Here is a 17,729-nt window from a genome sequence, read left to right on the forward strand (position 1 = left end):
CCGGAAGAGGAATCACAACCGGGATACTCCGGCTTTAAACGAGCATGAAGGCCATGAAAAAGTCATTAAGCCCGCCTGGGTGTCTGGGTGTCAGAAATTTTATTGCACGCACTGTGCACTGATCTTGGAAAGTAAAATAAGCAAAAAAAAAAACAGGGCGTAAAAGAGAAAAAGCGAAGAAAGACGACCCGACAACACCTTGCAACGTGCGGGCAGCGTAACGTGAACGTAAATTACAATTAATTACATTTTAATGACGCTTGTTTAATTCAGCGTTTACAATTGCATACACAATTATGGGGCAAGGAGGCAGCAACGAGGGGCGTTGCGCAAAAAAAGAGATGCAGGGGGTGTTAAGATGCAGGACACTCGCTCATTACCCCACTTGCACTTGGCTGGGTTCCATTTTTATGCACTCGCTGCCATTGAATTTAACAAATTTTGCCTCAGACTCTCAGCCATATTAACGAGCGGAAATATTTTCTCCGCTCCGCTCCACTCCGATCCGGCCCGCCCTGCTTCGTTTGTTCATTGCTGGCGTAATTAACTCAGACCGGCACTTTAATTAAAGTGCTCGCAGAACAATCAAAGGGAATTTAAACAGGGGCACAAACAAATAAATGACAAACTGAAAGGCGAACGAACGCGGACGCATAAACGGACGGACGAACGGGGCGAAAGGAATGAACCATCCGGCGATCCAGCGATCCGGGAGCTAGCAATTTTCCTGAAATATGAGCACATTAATTCACTGCGGGATGGCCGGAGGGGGAAAAAGCGAGTCGGGAAAATCAGACAACAGGCAAATTAAGGTGCGAATCCATAAACACACAAGTGCGAAGCTATAAAATGCCAGCGTTTGCTGGAGCGCCAATGGGGCGTATGCGTAATGCAGCCAGACAGCCAGGGAAGAGGCAACATTCAGCAGATAGCAGATCCGCTCCATCTCTGGTTCTGGCTCCTTGTGAATTGTGGCCATTGTGGCAACGGCAATGCGCATCAAAGGCATGGAAAGAATTCGAGGGGCAAGGAGCCGCGGCAACGAATTCGCAAGCAATAAATACGCTTCAACTATTTGGCAATGGTGGCGGGCAAATTTAAAATGAATACAGCTGGTGCGGCAACGGCCGCGGCAAGATGATGTTGTGGAGGCCACGACGGGCAGACATTAAATTGCAATTTATGCCAATGAGTTCTTAATGTACAGAGGCAACACCAACAGCAACAACAACAAGGCAATACAGCAATTGCTTCCCCCTAATGGCCGCCAACTCGCCTGTAATTTATTTGCAAATTATTATTAAAAGTTCGCCTTGACTTGCCTCCGCCAGTTGGTAGTCGGCAGTTGCCGGTTGCCAGTTGCCAGTTGGTGGTTCAATTCTCGGCCAGTTCCTAAATGATTCGCACTTAGTTTGCTGTCAGCCACAAAAATACAACCACAAAGTCGCTGCCATAAATCAACTAGGAGTCTCCTTGCCCTCTTCCGTTTCCCTGTTTTGACCTTCACTTTTGCCTTGTTTAGGTAACAATTCCTAATATCCGAAAGCGCCTTGAGTTTCGATGGGAGTTTATATTAACACGCTCTCAATTAGTTGCCAATTAGTCGGCTCTGGGGCTGTTCTGGCCTTGCTTCCTTGGTTCAGATATATGCCTGCTGATGGCTGACATCGTGCTTATTCAATTAAATGCTCTGCACCAGCTCAATTTCAAAATCACATTTATCAAGCCATTAGTCTTGAATAATTTCCCACTCCACTCGCGCCAAATTGGTTGGGGCACAAGGAGAAACTATCTTGAATAAATATACTTATTGAAAGGTAAAGTATGGATTAGGAAAATAAAGCTATAGTCTGAAGTACTTATATAAATTGCCTTAAAAAGACGTGAAACATCTCCAAAGTTCTGTCTAATTTTTGCAGTGCAGTGGAAACTTAGCTTGTCGGGAATGCCAGAAAACACTCACATTAAAGCCAGTGCCGGCTGGCTGATAACGAAATTTGCCTACCATTATAAGCAGGCTTGCATTGCCATTGACAATGCCATCGGCTGGCACAGAGACTGAGACTGAAGCTGCGAGTGTGGCTTTGCCTCTGTTAGTGGCAGCAGAGTACACAGATGAGGGGCTCAAGCACCGACGAGTGCACTCGAGGACCGCAGATAGGAGCAGGACGAGCTGCTAGCTGGAGGACGAACAGGAGCTGGATCGAAAGCCAAAGCCAAGACAGCAGAAACCCAATAAGGTGGCGTAAGATGATGACAACGAGTGCGACGAGGAGCAGCACAAAACCAATTGTTGGCCGGGCCATAATGCACGGCAGCAATCGCATTAGGAATAGTTGGAAAATCAAAAAGATTATCAGACCGGGACAGCGGGTAGAGCGGAAGAATGAAACGGTGCAAGGAAGGCAAGAAGAAGGATAGCAGGAAGAAAGGCTGGCTGGCTTACACGAAGAATGGAAAATGAGGACCCTACTGCCGCACAATGGCGTACGCCGCACAATGGAAATCAATTTGAAGGAGTCGAAAATCCTAGGAATTTAAATTGTCTTCCACGAACTGAAAGTGTTGGCACTCGCACAAATATACTATTGCTATTTTTTTAAACAAATATGGAAATAATTTATATTTAGATCTCAACTATGTAGAATTTTCATGAATTTTATAGCAGAAAAACTAACTCAAATATTGAATCGGTAATTAATACATTTTTTCCAATTTGAAATATAAAACTATTTTAAGCATTCAACAAAAAAATCGCAAACACTTCAACTAGTTCATTAATAAAGCTTCAATAAATTTTTAATGGTATTCAATTTCAAACATAAAACGAAAAAAGCCAACAAAATGACTAGCTGGCCAAAAAGGCTATCAGTGAGGGACTCAATATCGTATTATAGCACAATTTACTCCGACTCCTCCGCCAGAGAAAACCCACATTTGTTCTGTGTATTCGGATCTGCGGTAATTGAACTAATACCCAAACAAATAATTGACCCGCTCGAACCGGCATTCAAATCAGATTGGGAACTTTTCAGCGTAAAATTGCATTTGCTGCCATTGTACGAGTGGCGATGCGGCTGCGGTTGTGGAGCCGCCGAGGTTTGCCACCGCCATTATGATAAATGCGCCTGGAATCAAATGATGCTGAAAAGTATGCTATGGTTTATAAGGCAGCCAGACACCGGGAAGAGGCAGAGCATGAGTAAGAGGATTCAAGTCCGGGCGGAGTCCTGGCCCATTCGATTGCCTGGCGAGGAATGACTCGACTTGCTCTGACTGCCATTGCCACAACGAATTAGCGCCGTAAATCGCATTTAAATCGTAAAATTCCCCCCGCCAGCAAGTCACTTTACATTCAGCCAGACCGGGAAAGAAGTTGGAGAAAGAGATATAAAAAGAGAGAGACAGGGAATGAGAAGGAGTGATGACAGGCCAAAGTCAGAGTCTGAGATAGAAACGGCGGGGTGCTCCCAAAGATTTTGATCCTATCAAGTAAATTGCATTTGGCAGTTTGCGAAAAAACTTTACGCTGCCCGCCATAATTTCTGCCAAAGCCACGCGCCAGTCTTCTTGATCTGGAAAAACAATGAATCAGACATTGCAGTCCGGGGTCCGGAATCCGGGCCGGGCCGGGCCGGCTAAGGAGGGTAATGAAAGTCAATGGCTTCCAGACACGCCTCATTTGGCCAAGAAGATGACGTGACATCGATATCGGTAGATGCGTTCTGTAATTATGCCGATTGCCCGAAATGCCATTAAATTGTACGACATGCTTTGACGAAACTTGAGAATTCCCTAGAAATCGGATACAAGCGAACTAATTAAAGATTAATTTGTACATTTTAGATAATTATGTCAGTGGTTTCGAGGAAATGTTATGATTGAAAATGTGAAACATGGTATTTTCATAGCCTCGAGCTCCACGCAATAAAAATAAAATCCATATTATGCTAATAAAGAAACAAAAAAATGCAACAATGTATTATTTAATCCATATTTCAATAATTTTTAGAAGCTGTCATACAGATTTAATTTTCGATTCAGGCGTTAAAAAAACCAACATTAATAAATTCAATTGGTTTGTAGTAGCCCCAATTAGGCCATAAATAATAAATCAAATTGGCACATTAAATCACATATTAGTAAACTAAGCCTTTAAGCAACGGCAACAGCAACATTTCACTAATTCATGGATAAATTTACAATTTTAAATGCGATAATTAACCAAAAATGTGTCTAAATTAAAGCTCTTTTTAATTTATATACTATTTAAAATGTTGGTTTTAAATTTTTAATGAAAACCATTACAATAGAACCAATTAGAGCTCTAATTAGCGAATAGCAAACACACTTCTGAACAAGGTTTTTGTTTATTCCAATTGGTTTCTTATCAGAACCGGCTGTTTGGCGGCGTTGCCACCTGGAGCAAATATTCTTATACGATTATTTCGCAACGATCGTATCAGAACGCTAACATTTCTGTTAGGCATTTGTCGCCCCGCTGTTAACTGCCCCTTTAGCTCAGTGGTAGAGCGTTGGTCTCGTAAACCAAAGGCCGTGAGTTCAACCCTCACAGGGGGCAACTGTGGGCTGGTCTTTTTTTCTCTTTTAAGTTTAGTTTCTATTATTTTTTTGCATAATTTCAGCCCCATTGAAGGCTTTATTTTTTTTTTTTTTGGGAAAGCTGGATGGGTTGATTGCACTGGTGATTCAAAACTGGCCTTAACTGGCTGCTGCAGCAATTTCCAATCGATTGCGCCATGTTCGCACTTCATACGATAATGTTGAAGTTTTGCAATTTGCGGCAGAGGAAAGTTCGTCTTTTCGCCTGGACTCTCCACCTCAAGATTTATAGAATATTTTTTCTTGGCTGGATTTGCTGGCAAAGTTTTTTATGTTTTTTGACTCTGGCAAGATTTATGCGGCAAAGTCGCCAGGAGTTGGAGTGTGCTTGCGCATGTTTCGATAATTTGCGTGATTTTTGCATTTACCCGGCCCAGAAACCAGCACTGCGAGTGCGAGTGCATGTGAAAGTGGATCTGAAATGGTGTGGAGGCTGCAATGGCGGAGGGGCCATCATTAAAACTTGCTGCCACTACAAATGTGGGCCATGCCAGGCCATGCGCCATCCACAATCCACCATCCGCCATCCTCCGTCCCCTTGATGTTGCACACATTTTAAATAATTTTATAATGATTCCGTATTTATTTCAGCTGGCAATTAAAACAAGCTTGCCGTATAAAATATTTACTTGCAATTAGAGCAGCTGCCAAGCCACTCAAGTGCAGCTCAGCCGCGCCTCCGCGAAGGATGCGAACGATGGCCGGAACGGACAGAGGATGGTGGAAGAGGACGCGAATCAAGAAGACGGGGCATTGAGGCTGGCCGACTATGTGGGGTCGCCATGACAGACACTAATTATGGATTGTGCAATTTGCGACGTGCAGCTAACCGCAAGACATGGCAGCGACACGAGAAGGATGTGCCACAGGACACACCTCACCGCCATTCGCGATGCCATTTTGTGGTTCTCTGGAGGGGATTGGCCGCATTACACCCCTCGAATCGAGTTCGTCTTGGTCAGGGAACCACCTCCTAAAATTAAAACTTGTTCGCGGTGTAGTGAGCTCAAGGAAAATATATATTATTTATTCCTAATCGTAGCCGAAACGACTTTAAAGCTGGTTCGAAACTGACTCACAGAACTTAACATAACATTATCATGAAAATATAAGTTGTTATTAAAATACTTTTGTAACAAACTATATAGTATTTACCTATTACAAGTGCATATGTACAAGCTATAGTTGTAGCTGGCAGGGACAGACAAGGAGGGGCGGCAGTACTTCCAAGGACACGTTGCAATCGCCCGCCATTAATAAGAAAGTTTGGTCGCTGCCTGCTGGTAATAAGCAAATTGAGATGACAAACTTTATTGTTGATTTTGTGTCCCCACATACACATGCTCCGCCGACCCTCACCCTATCTCTTTCTCAAGTTTTCTATGCCTCTCACTCGCTCACTAGTGGTAGGGTCCTGCTGGGGAGCCGGGGCCCCTAAATGAGTTATTTAAGTAGCACTCGCGCCCCAGTTTAAATGCGCTCGTAATTTGCCTTTGTGCCATCAAAGTTTCCTCCGCATGTGTGTGCATGTGGCATAGAAACACACACAGTCCCCCACTCCCTGGTACGTAGACGTAAGCTATTAATGCGCCTCCTTAGGAGACGGCCTCAAAACACGCCTCTCATACTACCAAGACACCGAAAAAAGCAAGGACTATTTTTAGTGCCTGGTATAAACAATGCTACAGTTACTTTTGAACTTATTGTTCCTTTTTCTGTTTTCTGTTTAAGATGTAAAACGGAAACCTTTTCATTCCCTGATGTTGTCTTTTATAAATCCTTAGCTTTTTTTTCAGTGCATACCGCATCTTATACAGAATGTGCGACGTACTTTTGAGCTCCTTTCATTTCGGGGCCCTGTGCTTCTGGGTCTGTGCGCATGTATTTTACTTGGCTAAGTACGTGATTTGATTAGCGCCCGAAAAACCTCCCAATTCCGGGTTATCCTTCTCACATACACTCACACGCAATCGGAGACACAAGCAGAGAGTCAGCCAAGGAGTGCGAAGCATTTTAATCCTATGACAGAATTAAATGAAAATCCTTTTGTCGCCGGCAAAGGGAAAATCGCCTGTTGATGCTGAAAATTATAGCGGACTATTTCTCATTTCATTTTTCACTCGGTCAGTGTCCTGGCCGATAGCCGCTGTCCGGTGGATGTCCTTTGGTATAGCTCTTCAGTGCACTGGAATGTCAACAGCTGAATACGTGAGCAAACATAGAAATGGCTGCCATTGACATAGGACACAAGTACACACACACCTCCACATCCGCATCCACCCACTCATACTCAAACACATGGCCATTGCAGTGAGAGTCCTGGGAAGAAGTAAACGAGACATTAATGCTATTACGCGTGTCCTTGTGTGAGTGTCGCTTGTGTAAAAAGCAACTAATGAAAACGGAAATAAAAACCGCTCGAGGAATGCTGATGACTCTCCAAGGATGGTATTTAATATGCGTAAATGTGTTTGGGTGTGTGAGTGTATTTGAGCGTTGTCCAACTAAAGAGTATGCTGCTCCTCCGAATTGTGTGTGAAAGTCTCGTGTGGGAGCAGCCCGACTCCTGGCTCCCGACTCCCGACTCCTTCGGGCAACCCATTTTGCACGCGCACCCAAGCACTTAGCATCAATTTGGTGGCCCGTCCATAATACCCGGAGTGGGGAATTACGGAAGGGCCGGCCGGAGGGGGCCGGTTTGTGAAAAAGGAGCGATACGGAACTTGCCGCAGACAACTAAGTAAAAGCATAAGTAAGGCACATAAATCAAAAATTCAGTGCCGCCTCGCATTGCTGCCTGTCAGAATGGCACGCACAAATACTCACTCAGTGCCAAGAGGCCTGGAGTCCAGCTCGAACTCCTGGCACTACTCCTGCTCTTGCTGCTGCCAGAGCTCCTGCCCATAGACCCTTCGGAATGTCGGGAGCCCTCGGGCAGAGCAATTACCAGACAAGTACAGAGGTAAGCCCACGGCAAGTCCGAGCCAAACACAATCGAAAACCCAGCTAGCGTGAAATATTAAGGCTCAAGCGAAATAGCTGCACTGCCAAAAAAACTTAATTTTAATCCTGATAGAATGCACTTCAAAAAATAAATTAATATATAAATGAGTATATGAACAAAATAGGTGTACCTTAAATTCGTCTATAAAATATATTGAAACATATTCCAATGTCTTGAACAATCCTTATAATCCCAAATGTCCTTTTGAATTTTAGTAATTTTCCAAGTGCAGGAAAGACTTGTAAATTTCTCACTACCACCTTCCTGCATAGGGACTTTGACTCGGACGAAGCTATCCAACGGGAAAGGACAAAACGGAGGTCCGCTCTTCCTTGGCATCCTGCGGAGACGGCACCTGCGGAATGCCGCCGACGTTCGGTGGAATCTCTGTGAAAAATATTTCTATGCACTCCTCCTGCCTGTCTTATCTAGCTTTTTCTGCTCCCTCCATTCCTTCCCCCAAGTCATGACCATAACTCTGCCAATGCGGGAGATATATAAATTTGCTGTGGCCAGACAGGTGTGTAATTTATTGATTATTCCGCTAGATATGCTCGATGCCACGCCCACCGCACACACCGTACACACACACTGACTAACACATTCACACTGGCATAGCTGAACTCCCACTCATTTGTTTAGACATTTTGTCATCTTCAATTTGTGTCTGTCACTCCCGGAGCTCCTGGAGGCAGGACATCCTTCAGAAGGGCTGCTCCCCGCTCCGGCTCCCTGCTCCCTGTGTGTGTGCGGTGCATTTCCGAAAGTGGATTACAAGCTGAAGGCACTTGTAATCGCTGTGTTAAGCCAGATAGGGGATGGATGCTATTGAACCGAAGTTCGGTTTCTCCACAGAAACAAAGAGGTGATAAATTAATATTAATTTATTTCATGCGAAATGATTTAAATCAATTGAAAAGTAGTTATTCATATTCATCTAGATAAGACTGGCAGAAAACTATATTTAATTTAGACTATTTAGGCATCAGCTCCCATAAATTTAGATAAAGGGAGTGTTTCTCACAGTGCACTCTGCGGACTTGGCAAATGCCACTGCCTGCCTTCCTGGCATGGCAGGCATCTTCATCTATTTGCCAAGGCTCTCTGGCAGGCGGCGTTTATTGAGTTTTAATTGGATAAGTTATAGATGCTCATGTTGCATAAATTCCAGAGACTCCTTTGTTTTGACACCTTCGATCCAGATCCAGCTGAGGGAAGGGAAGCAGAAAGAATCGGCTGCACATCACAGCAATTGTGCGGTCGTGCGTCAAGTGTCCGGGGACGTGCAGCTCATTTTCCTGACCAGGTGGGGCCAGGATTCCTCCCTTATAGCCTGATAATACCTGCCATCTCAATGTCCTCACAATCAATGAAAGTTCGTTAAGAATCTCGCTTAATTAATGCCAACTATGATAGCGTTTGTCGAGCTCATTTTCATTATATAAACGCAGCAGCCACTTTGATTTTCATATAACCCAGGAGAGGGCAAAAAATATAGCAAAAAAACAAAAGCTATAAATATACAAAAGCTGGAGGGAAAACAAAGGCGGCGAGAACGGGAAAACAATGGAAAACATTTTACTGGCTTGTCGCTGCCTTTATTGCCGCCTAATCGCAATGGACCTTGCTTCGAAGTTGTTCTTTTCCTGGCTGCACTAAGGCAGCATCATCAGTCATGCTACTTCATTATTATCGCTGACACTGCCAACCCATATACTCCGGCACCCACTCCATCGACCCCTCCCTGTCGCTTATAATTCATTTCTATTGTGCCATGTCTGAAAGTCCTTTTTGATCCAGCAGACTTATTTGTCTTGAGGAAACTCGCAGTAAAATTGCTTTTCCTACTACGCGCTCACTTCCTGTTGTCGCTTGTTGCGCTCCCTGGAGCTCTCGAGCTGACGCAACTTTTCCATTGTCTTGCCGGCGGTCGGGCGGCCAGCCGGAGATGGGGCAAGTCCTGCCAGCCAAGTCCTGGGGATCGGTGTTAATAGACGCCTGCCTGCTGGACTTGCTTGCAACAAGCAGCATCAGCAGCAGGAACAGTGTCAGCATCGATGACACTGCACAAAATAATAATAATTTCATAGTTGTAGGATTGACCTTTCTAGAAGGGTTCTACCAAAGACGATTGCAAGTTATTGCAAGTGAATTTTAAGTAAGTTATGTTTTCTCTAAGTGCATAAGCCTCGGCAGCGGACGCTTCAAGTTGGCTCTTCATTTGTCGCTTTGTGCTTATTGTCACTGCGCCCGGCTTCATTTTCCTGTGATTAATGTCGTCATTAACTGCAATTAACTTTTTTAGTTGCCGTTCGCGACAAATCTTTGCCGTTTTTGCCTGAACTTTGGTCGCCAACTTGACTGGCATGTTGAGCACTGTCAATTTGAGTCCTGGCCTCCATCCTTCACTGGACGTCATCAGTCATGTGTGCCCGTGCTGGAATGGTGCGAGAGTGTGCGACAACTTAATAGTTTTTGCCCTAATTATTTGTCAAGCATTCTGCTAATGGCCTGGGTCGGCCATCTACGATCCTTATCGCTCTCCAACAAAAAAAGGAGCTAAAAATATATACTTCCGACCATTTCCGCCAAACGAAATCTCACATGCTCTCAAGGGCAGTCATTGGGGAAATCGCTTTCGAATGAAACATCTTCAATGCCGGTCTCGACACGGAAAACAGTCGAAAAAGAATTAAAGTTCTATTAATTTCGGGACATATCTTATCCGTGGGCCAGCCAAGTTCGTCCTTGATTCGCCGGTCTCCGTCCCCTGATGGGAGTAATTCCACTCCGGGCAAGTGCACGAAAATGTCCTGCTAAGTACGAAATAAAAGCGCTACGTGTGTGTCCTGACGTGCACTTGCCCGGAGTCATAAACTGGCCGACTTTGCCAGAGTCGCGGGATCGTAACTAGAACTACATACAACTGCGATTGCGAATACGAATGAGTGTAGGAATGTGGCGGTGCCGTGCCGTGTCGTGGCGGGGGTGATGGGCGACCCATGTGAACTATGTATTCGCAACGTGGCCTAGAATTATGCTACAAATTTTATAATTTCACACCTAGGCGGAAGGAAGAGCAGCCTCCCAAACGGAAATGGCTCGTAAAACAGCGGCAAACGGCATTGGGAAGTTTTACGCCACGGCTTTGGCTTTGTTGTTTCGTAGCCAGAACTCTGGCTACTTGCTACTTGCCACATATAGCTGCTCCATTTTGGGGGTATTTTTTTAGTGCCACTCGTAACACACACACACCCACACACACAGACACATACGCCCGCAGCTGGGACTACTGGCTTGCATTTTTGTGTTTTAACTTTCTTACAATAAAGTGATGTTATCTTGTGCTTTCCAGCTACTTTGCGGCTTAGGCAACAGGCAAGTAGGCGTGGTGGGCGACTGGCTTTTGGTGGGTGGTGGTTGACAGGATCTAGGGGAAATTACTCTGTGCTTTATCGTGCATATAAATCTATTTGCTCAGGTGTTTTTAGCTGCTAATATGTTTGTGATGACTTTATTTTGCGTTTACCGCCAGCTTTGCCTTCATCTGGCTCTGGCGCTTGGCCCCCGGCACTGCTTTTTCAGCTTTTCTTATTTTTTTCCACCGCCCGAAGTCCTTAGAAACCACCTTATTTAGATTGGGAAGGGTGGGCGGATTGGTTGGAATTTTCTTGATTTTTTTCTGTGGAAAAGTTGTAAAAAGGTTTTTACTCAGACCAGATGCGCTGCCGGCTTAGCCTGGAATGTTAACAAAAAAATCAAAGTATAAATAAAATGTTAACAAAAAATATATGAATAAATATAAATATACATTTCTGTAACAATTTTCATCCTAGAAGCTTTAACTTAAGCACATTTCTGCATCAGGCCTACGAGTCGTATGCGCAATTTGGTTAAATACGTGACAAAGCCTACACTGCCTCCGTGCGAAAGCAAATTAAAAGACCCGGGCATTAAGCTAAATGTTTAAAGCACTTAACCGCCATACATGTCATCAGGCAGTATGAAATATTCATACTGGAGCAGGAGCAGCAGGAGCATCAGGACCAATATGTAAGCTCCGAGGCTACGAAATGCTCGGCTCAAGCTTTTAAGCCTTTTTTTAATGGCTTAACTACAACTAGGCAAGGTAGCAGGACACATATGGAGGAGAAAAGGCCTACACCATCACACCCACACCCACACCCACACACGCACCACAATGCTGTCGTCGCGACCACACAGCATTTACTCAAGGGATTAACTGTAAAGATCTTAATGCCTCTATTTCGACGGTCTTAAGTAAACTTCCGACTGGGCCGGGGTCTGGGACCTAGTCCTACAACTACAAAAACAACAATTACAACAAGAATGTGCGACAAGTCAAGCAGCACCACTGGAGCGAAACACCCACGCACCACCGCACCACCCTCTGGTTTTTGGCTTTTTATTTGTGTTTGTATTTGGCTCAGTGTTTGTTTTGCCCACTGGCTCCACTCATGCCGACTGCGGCTTCTTCTGATTCAGCACGGCGAGAAAAAGAGGGTTAACAATAAACAAAGGATAAACCCTTTTCTATAAATCTGAAAAATGTAAGATTAAGATGACAGATTCCTGAATAGATTTAAGAATATATTTTTAGTATGATATATAATATACATTCTATAGGTATAGTAACAGGTATAGATTATCGTATTTTTCTATCTGTGCTTCTTTCATTGTTTGTGATCCTGTCCTTTGGCTAAGCCTTAAGCAGCACTTCCGCATCCTTGTTTGTGTGCGCTCCTGTGGTCGTTGGGTCTTCTTCCCTGGGCCCGGTACCGGGTCACATATGCACATTGTCATTGCCGAGTACCACTAATATTATTTACTTTTCGTTAGGATGTGTGTTGTGCCAGCTCAATAGATAAACACGTGTAGCCATCAGCCCAAGCCATTTCTTGGGTATGGGCCATCCTTCGCTGCCGTTCCATAAGCATCCTGCCTGGCGGCAACAATTATTCCAAATTAAGTGGCAGAAACTTTCGACGCCATTCTTTTAGCCCGGTTGAATAAGCCAAACTTTTGCCGATTCCGAAAACAGAAAATTAAAAAACGTTAAAATTGAAAAATCATGCCGCTCCGTCGAGCAGCAAGAAGCGAACAGCCAGATGTTGCCCACGGCCAGTAGACGAGTGTCGGGGTTGTAATTGAAAAATATAAAGTATCGCCGCAATCTGATTAAAATTACATTTAAATAATAGCAGCAACAACACGGCAGCAGCAACAGAGGGCGGAGGATAAAACACGGAGGAGAAGCCACCGACCACGACGTATATTCTGTGATGTACGTCAAGCACGAAACTTGCAATTACAGTTTGCAACGCGGTGGCAGGTAAAAAACTTTACAAAACTTTCCAATTGCTTTTCATTGAATTGTTATCGGTAGTCCGGAATTCGGATAGGATAAAAACAGAGGGAAAAATGACCAAGGCAACAAATAGAGGAAAACATTGGACAGTTTAAGATTTGAAAAATACGTTGCATACTCTTAGGTGGCTTACAAATCATTTCATTTCCGGTCTGACTTTTAAAATTAACGATTAAGGATTAGTGTTGTATTAGTTGACATTGACATAAAATTAGTGATAAATTTCACTTCTCAATACTTTATAGTGTTTGACATTTGCACCTGTCACTTTCCCAATTTTCACGTCATTCTATTTTTTCACCTCTTGCGGTAAGGACTGCGGATTATTAGCCATGCTGTACTACCTGGTGAAATTTATAAAACTTTGCTTCTGCTCGCCTCGGGAAATCACCGACCACTATCGGAGTCTCGTTGCGGAGTGGGGAGACGATCGACGCAGCCGCCAGGTCAATGATGTGGTGTTCGTGACCTGCCAAGGACTGCGGAGCTGCTGGGGACCACACCAGGATCTGACCTTCAGGTGCGACGCCAGCTACTGTTTCAACAATCATGTGAGTCGCATCATAGAGCACATCGAAAGGGCCGTGTACTCCATAGATCTGGCGATTTATGCAATGAGTTCCGAGCCCATCGGCGAGGCCATGCGGAAGGCCAGCGAACGGGGAGTTCGCATCCGAATCCTCTGCGAGAAGAACTTTATTAAAATGATAGACAAGTACGCCCATTATATGCTGGTGCGAAAGGTACCGCCACCACGCATTCCCACCACCCGGGAAATGATGATGCACCACAAATTCTGTATTATTGACGGATACCAGGCCCAGAAGGATCTGCACCAATCCGATCCAGTCATTTCGGTCAGCATGAGTGGCTCGCTAAACTGGGTGTCCCATGCCAAGAGCTGCGATGACCTTCTCATCACCAGTTCACCAAAGATCTCGAAGCGCCTGGAACAGGAGTTTTTCCGCATCTGGAGGGCCTGTGAGGTAATGCATAGACCGCCGCAGCGCCAAAACCGATATCTTTACAATTAGAAGTCTTGTTGATTTTATTACAACTTTATATTGAATTAATAAAATATGTACTAATGCTAACGCTTTGATTCTGGTATGGGCATGGTATACATAATTACAGATGTAAGTAATGCTTTTGAACTGACGGCTGCTAGGAGTTTCTCTTTTGCCAGCTCAACTAATCTTATTTCGCAAATAGTACTTGATGAGCTGAATGCACACCTCGGCGTCCTCGGCACTGTCATGACCAGCCTCTGTAATGAACCAATTTTAAAGGTGGCATAAATGCGGTTTAAATATACTTTAGAATGTATATCCCTTACCGTTCTCCTGTATAATACGCTTCAGATTCTCAATGCAAAGCGTTTTAAGGGCCCGCTTTTTGGGAGGGCCCATCTTATGAGGAAATAGAACCGAGGTGTCCACCACCACTTCGTGAATAAGCTTGAGGGCCTTCAGATCGCTCTCAAGACTGTGGCCCACCAATACAGTCTTGGCATGAAACATCGACATCAACACGGCCTGAACGTCACGCAACGTTCGAGTCTCCTTCGACAGCATGGCCTCCGTAATGCCCGAGTAACTGAAAGAATAGAGGTTGCTTAGAATAAATGCAATCATTGAAATCCAACTTCTAGTTACGTGGTGTTGTAATCCACAATTTGATTGTCCGGTTTGACTAAAGCGTCATAAACGTTGCGTCCATTAATGTCCACCACTGTGACCCGTGTCAGCTCTATTCCATGTGTTGTGTAGCACATTTCACAATCCAAGGCAAATATGTCCTTTTTGGTAGGAACAAAGTCTTCGCCCCGCTCGATTGTCTTCACAAAACAAGTGAGCCTTTCGGGGTCGTAATAATCGCTCACATGGTAGTTGGCGTAAGTGCAGCCCGGAGTGCCCGCGGGTTGTTGGCAGCAGCGGTGCTGGTTGTCTGCGAAGCCCCTTCGATAGCCAGTGCTCTTTGGATGATAGTTGCACATGTCGACGCCGCTATGCTCGTATATATCCAGGCTGAAAACCTTTCCGCAACGAGAGCAATAACGCTCCCGTTCGTTTGGACGCCTATTGGGACGACAAGCACGAATGACAGCCGTTCCTCGTTTGATGCCAGGACGTGGATAGCCATTATCCACCAGCTGCTCCTCCGTTAATCGCAATCCATAAACCATTTCGTACGCTTTATCGCCTGCTAGGGCATCGAAGGGCTCACTGTTGCTTAATGAGCCAAGTTTGCTGAAAACAGTTACGATGAAATTAGAGTTTATAGCATTTGACTGTTTGACATAAAAACTTACTCCTTTTTTTCCACGCTCCAAGAGGTGGTGAGTGCTCGCTTGCCGCCCAGCATCATCTCGTGCGACACCGTCTTGTTGGCCGCGCTGGGACGATTACCCGCTTCAATGGCCTCCTTGCGCAGCTTATTGATCGCCAGCATGCAGCTATTCTTGTAGATAGCTGGAGTGTTACACTTTTTAAAGACGGCCAGTTCCTCCACCTGCGCTCTCTCCCAGGCATCCACCAGCTGGGGGTAGATGACAGTGCAATGCTTCACCATCATCTCATAATACTGCATTCTTATATTGTAGGATATCTTAGAACTTTGTGCCTCCAGAATGGTCGGCTTCTCAGCTTGAGTTTCGTTGGCTGCCGGAGCTACTTTATCTAGGGCTGCTGTCGGCTTGTGAGCCACTCTACCAGTGCCCTTAAATGACTGAGCCGGAGTGAAGGCGGGTTTCTTCTCAGCTTGTAACTCTTCGATCTTCTTCTTGGCCCGTGCTATGGCCACTATGTTCGACACGGGTGCTATGCTGCGAGCTGAAAAATAAACACGGATATAAGATTCCATTTTACAAAAGCTGCAAATATTTCTTACCTGAACGTACTGGCGGAGTCAGGGCGCTTCTTGAGATGAGTGGCGTGAGTGTGTTTACCTGCGCCTTGCGCAGTTCCTCCTGCGCCAGACGTACCCGCTCTTGGGCCTGACGCAGCTGCTCGGCAGCGGCCTCAGCGCGCAACTTTTCCTGACGCCGTAGCTCGGCTCGGCGCTCAAAGATAGCCTGCATAGCGTTGCGGATGTGGTTTGGCTTCCCCACGGCAGCTGGTAATACTTGTGGCTTGTTTTTGTCCGCATTGTCGTGAGCGACGCGACGCTTTTGGATGGCTGCTGTGGCTGCTTCGGTGTAAACATCGATGTCCGGGGAAGGAGCCTTTCGCTTGCGAGAGCTATCCGGTGTCATTTCTCCGACAACGTCCGATTTTTGTGCAAACTTATTTTCCAGCTCGTCAAAGATCATTTCACACTGACGAACTATCTCCCCCTCCGAGGTGTCGATTTCAAAGTCAAAGTCCATGTCATTCATTTCATCATCCGGAGCAATAGCACTTTCTGCTTCTTTATCTGCCTCTGGTTCACTTTTCGATGAGCCGGAACTCTTGCCGGATGACGACGTGCTTTTCGATTTGGAGTGGGAGCTGGAGGAGCTTTTCGACACTGAGCTGGAGCTGTGATGACGGCTCTTGGATGAGAATGAGCTGGAGCTACTCTTATGCTTGCTGCTGCTGCTACTGCTGCTGCTTTTGGTTTTCTCCTCGCGGTGCTTGTCGCTACTTGAGGACTTTCTATTTGAAGAGGATGAGCTGGTTGTCCTGTGCCTGGAGGAACTGGAACTAGAGCTGTGGCGATCCTTCGAACGATCTTTGTCCTTGTGGGACGACTTGCGCCTCTCCTTGTCCTTCTCAGAGTCTTTTTTCTCATCCTTTATCTTCTGTTTGTCCTTGTCCTTAGACTTTTCCCTCTCCTTGTCTTTTTCCTCCCTGTCCATTTTAATGTCATGCTTGAGTTCCTTATCCCTCTCCCTGGAAGCATCTTTTTCCTTGATTCTGTCCTGCTCCTTGCTGGACTTGGTCTCTGTTGTACTCTTTGGCTTCTCCTCCTGATCTTCTGGTACTTTCTTTCCATCCAATTCTTCCTCGCCAGTGTCCTCATCCTCAATTGTATCCAGGTGGTCCTCATGGTTAATTACAATCTCCATTTGCTCATCCTCCTCATTTTCGAGTGCATCGTGCCAATTCCCACCAACAGCACCATTTATTAGGGAAGGCTGAGAGGGAACATATCTCGGCGCACTGTCCACGGTTGTCTCCTCTTTCTTCTTTGCCGGTGAGGCATTCAGCCCCGGCTTCTCTGGATGGTACTCGAGCTTTGATTTTTTCTTGGGCCCTATAAGCGGTACAAGCGGCAGTGGAAGAGAGAGAAGCTTGGGCGCCGGCTTGTACACCGGTGCCGGAGCCGGCTGTGTGGGCGGAACGGCATCTAAATCGTCTGCAAACCGGAAGTTGTAAAAAAAAAAGTTACTGAAGTCGGTTCAAGGCAAGCCCTCACCTTTCCGAGCGTGCTTGAAATGACAGAACGGCCGTCGGCAGGATGTGGTATCGCCGGACTCATTGCCATCGTAGTACGGACAAAGAAAGTCCTTAAAAAGTCCCGTAGAGGGCAGCATTTGGGCGAAATTCTGGGATTCTAAACTATAAGCGTCCCGAATGCCTTCTGTTCTCGAAATTTGCCCCCTCGCTCTCACTCATTTCATCTGTCACAATCATCTGCTTGGCGGAGTGGCCAGACTGCTTCACACATCTTATCGATAACTTTAACAGAAAGTATCGATAGCCGCTTGTTTACAAACATTAACTAATGAAC

At 45.4% G+C, this 17,729-nt stretch overlaps 1 protein-coding gene and 1 non-coding gene across 2 annotated transcripts; one reads left to right on the forward strand and one right to left on the reverse strand.

The window, feature by feature from the left end:
* The first annotated feature begins 4,510 nt into the window (after positions 1 to 4,510).
* Positions 4,511 to 4,582, forward strand: Trnat-cgu. Its single transcript has one exon. It is a non-coding gene; the product is annotated as a tRNA-Thr (tRNA).
* A 9,457-nt stretch (positions 4,583 to 14,039) lies between these two features.
* On the reverse strand, positions 14,040 to 17,662 carry LOC6499098 (RNA exonuclease 1 homolog). The gene is made up of 6 exons (XM_001955270.4): positions 17,415 to 17,662; positions 15,906 to 17,354; positions 15,328 to 15,847; positions 14,672 to 15,265; positions 14,353 to 14,612; positions 14,040 to 14,283 (listed from the first exon to the last, which is right to left on the reverse strand). The coding sequence occupies exons 1-6, from the start codon at positions 17,530 to 17,532 to the stop codon at positions 14,204 to 14,206; spliced, it is 3,021 nt and encodes a 1,006-aa protein (XP_001955306.1). The 5' UTR covers positions 17,533 to 17,662; the 3' UTR covers positions 14,040 to 14,203.
* Positions 17,663 to 17,729: the final 67 nt, after the last annotated feature.

The sequence above is a fragment of the Drosophila ananassae genome, chromosome 2L (assembly GCF_017639315.1).
Source record: "Drosophila ananassae strain 14024-0371.13 chromosome 2L, ASM1763931v2, whole genome shotgun sequence".
Classification (NCBI taxonomy): Eukaryota; Metazoa; Arthropoda; class Insecta; order Diptera; family Drosophilidae; genus Drosophila; species Drosophila ananassae.

What these genes read in the sequence shown, in the direction of transcription:
- LOC6499098 (XM_001955270.4), bottom strand. Translation starts at nt 17,532, where the DNA reads ATGCTGCCCTCTACGGGACTTTTTAAGGACTTTCTTTGTCCGTACTAC. An exon ending in GACTCCGCCAGTACGTTCAG is followed by an intron (nt 15,848 to 15,905) that starts GTAAGAAATATT and finishes TTTATTTTTCAG; the next exon opens with CTCGCAGCATAGCACCCGTG. An exon ending in GCGTATTATACAGGAGAACG is followed by an intron (nt 14,284 to 14,352) that starts GTAAGGGATATA and finishes GGTTCATTACAG; the next exon opens with AGGCTGGTCATGACAGTGCC.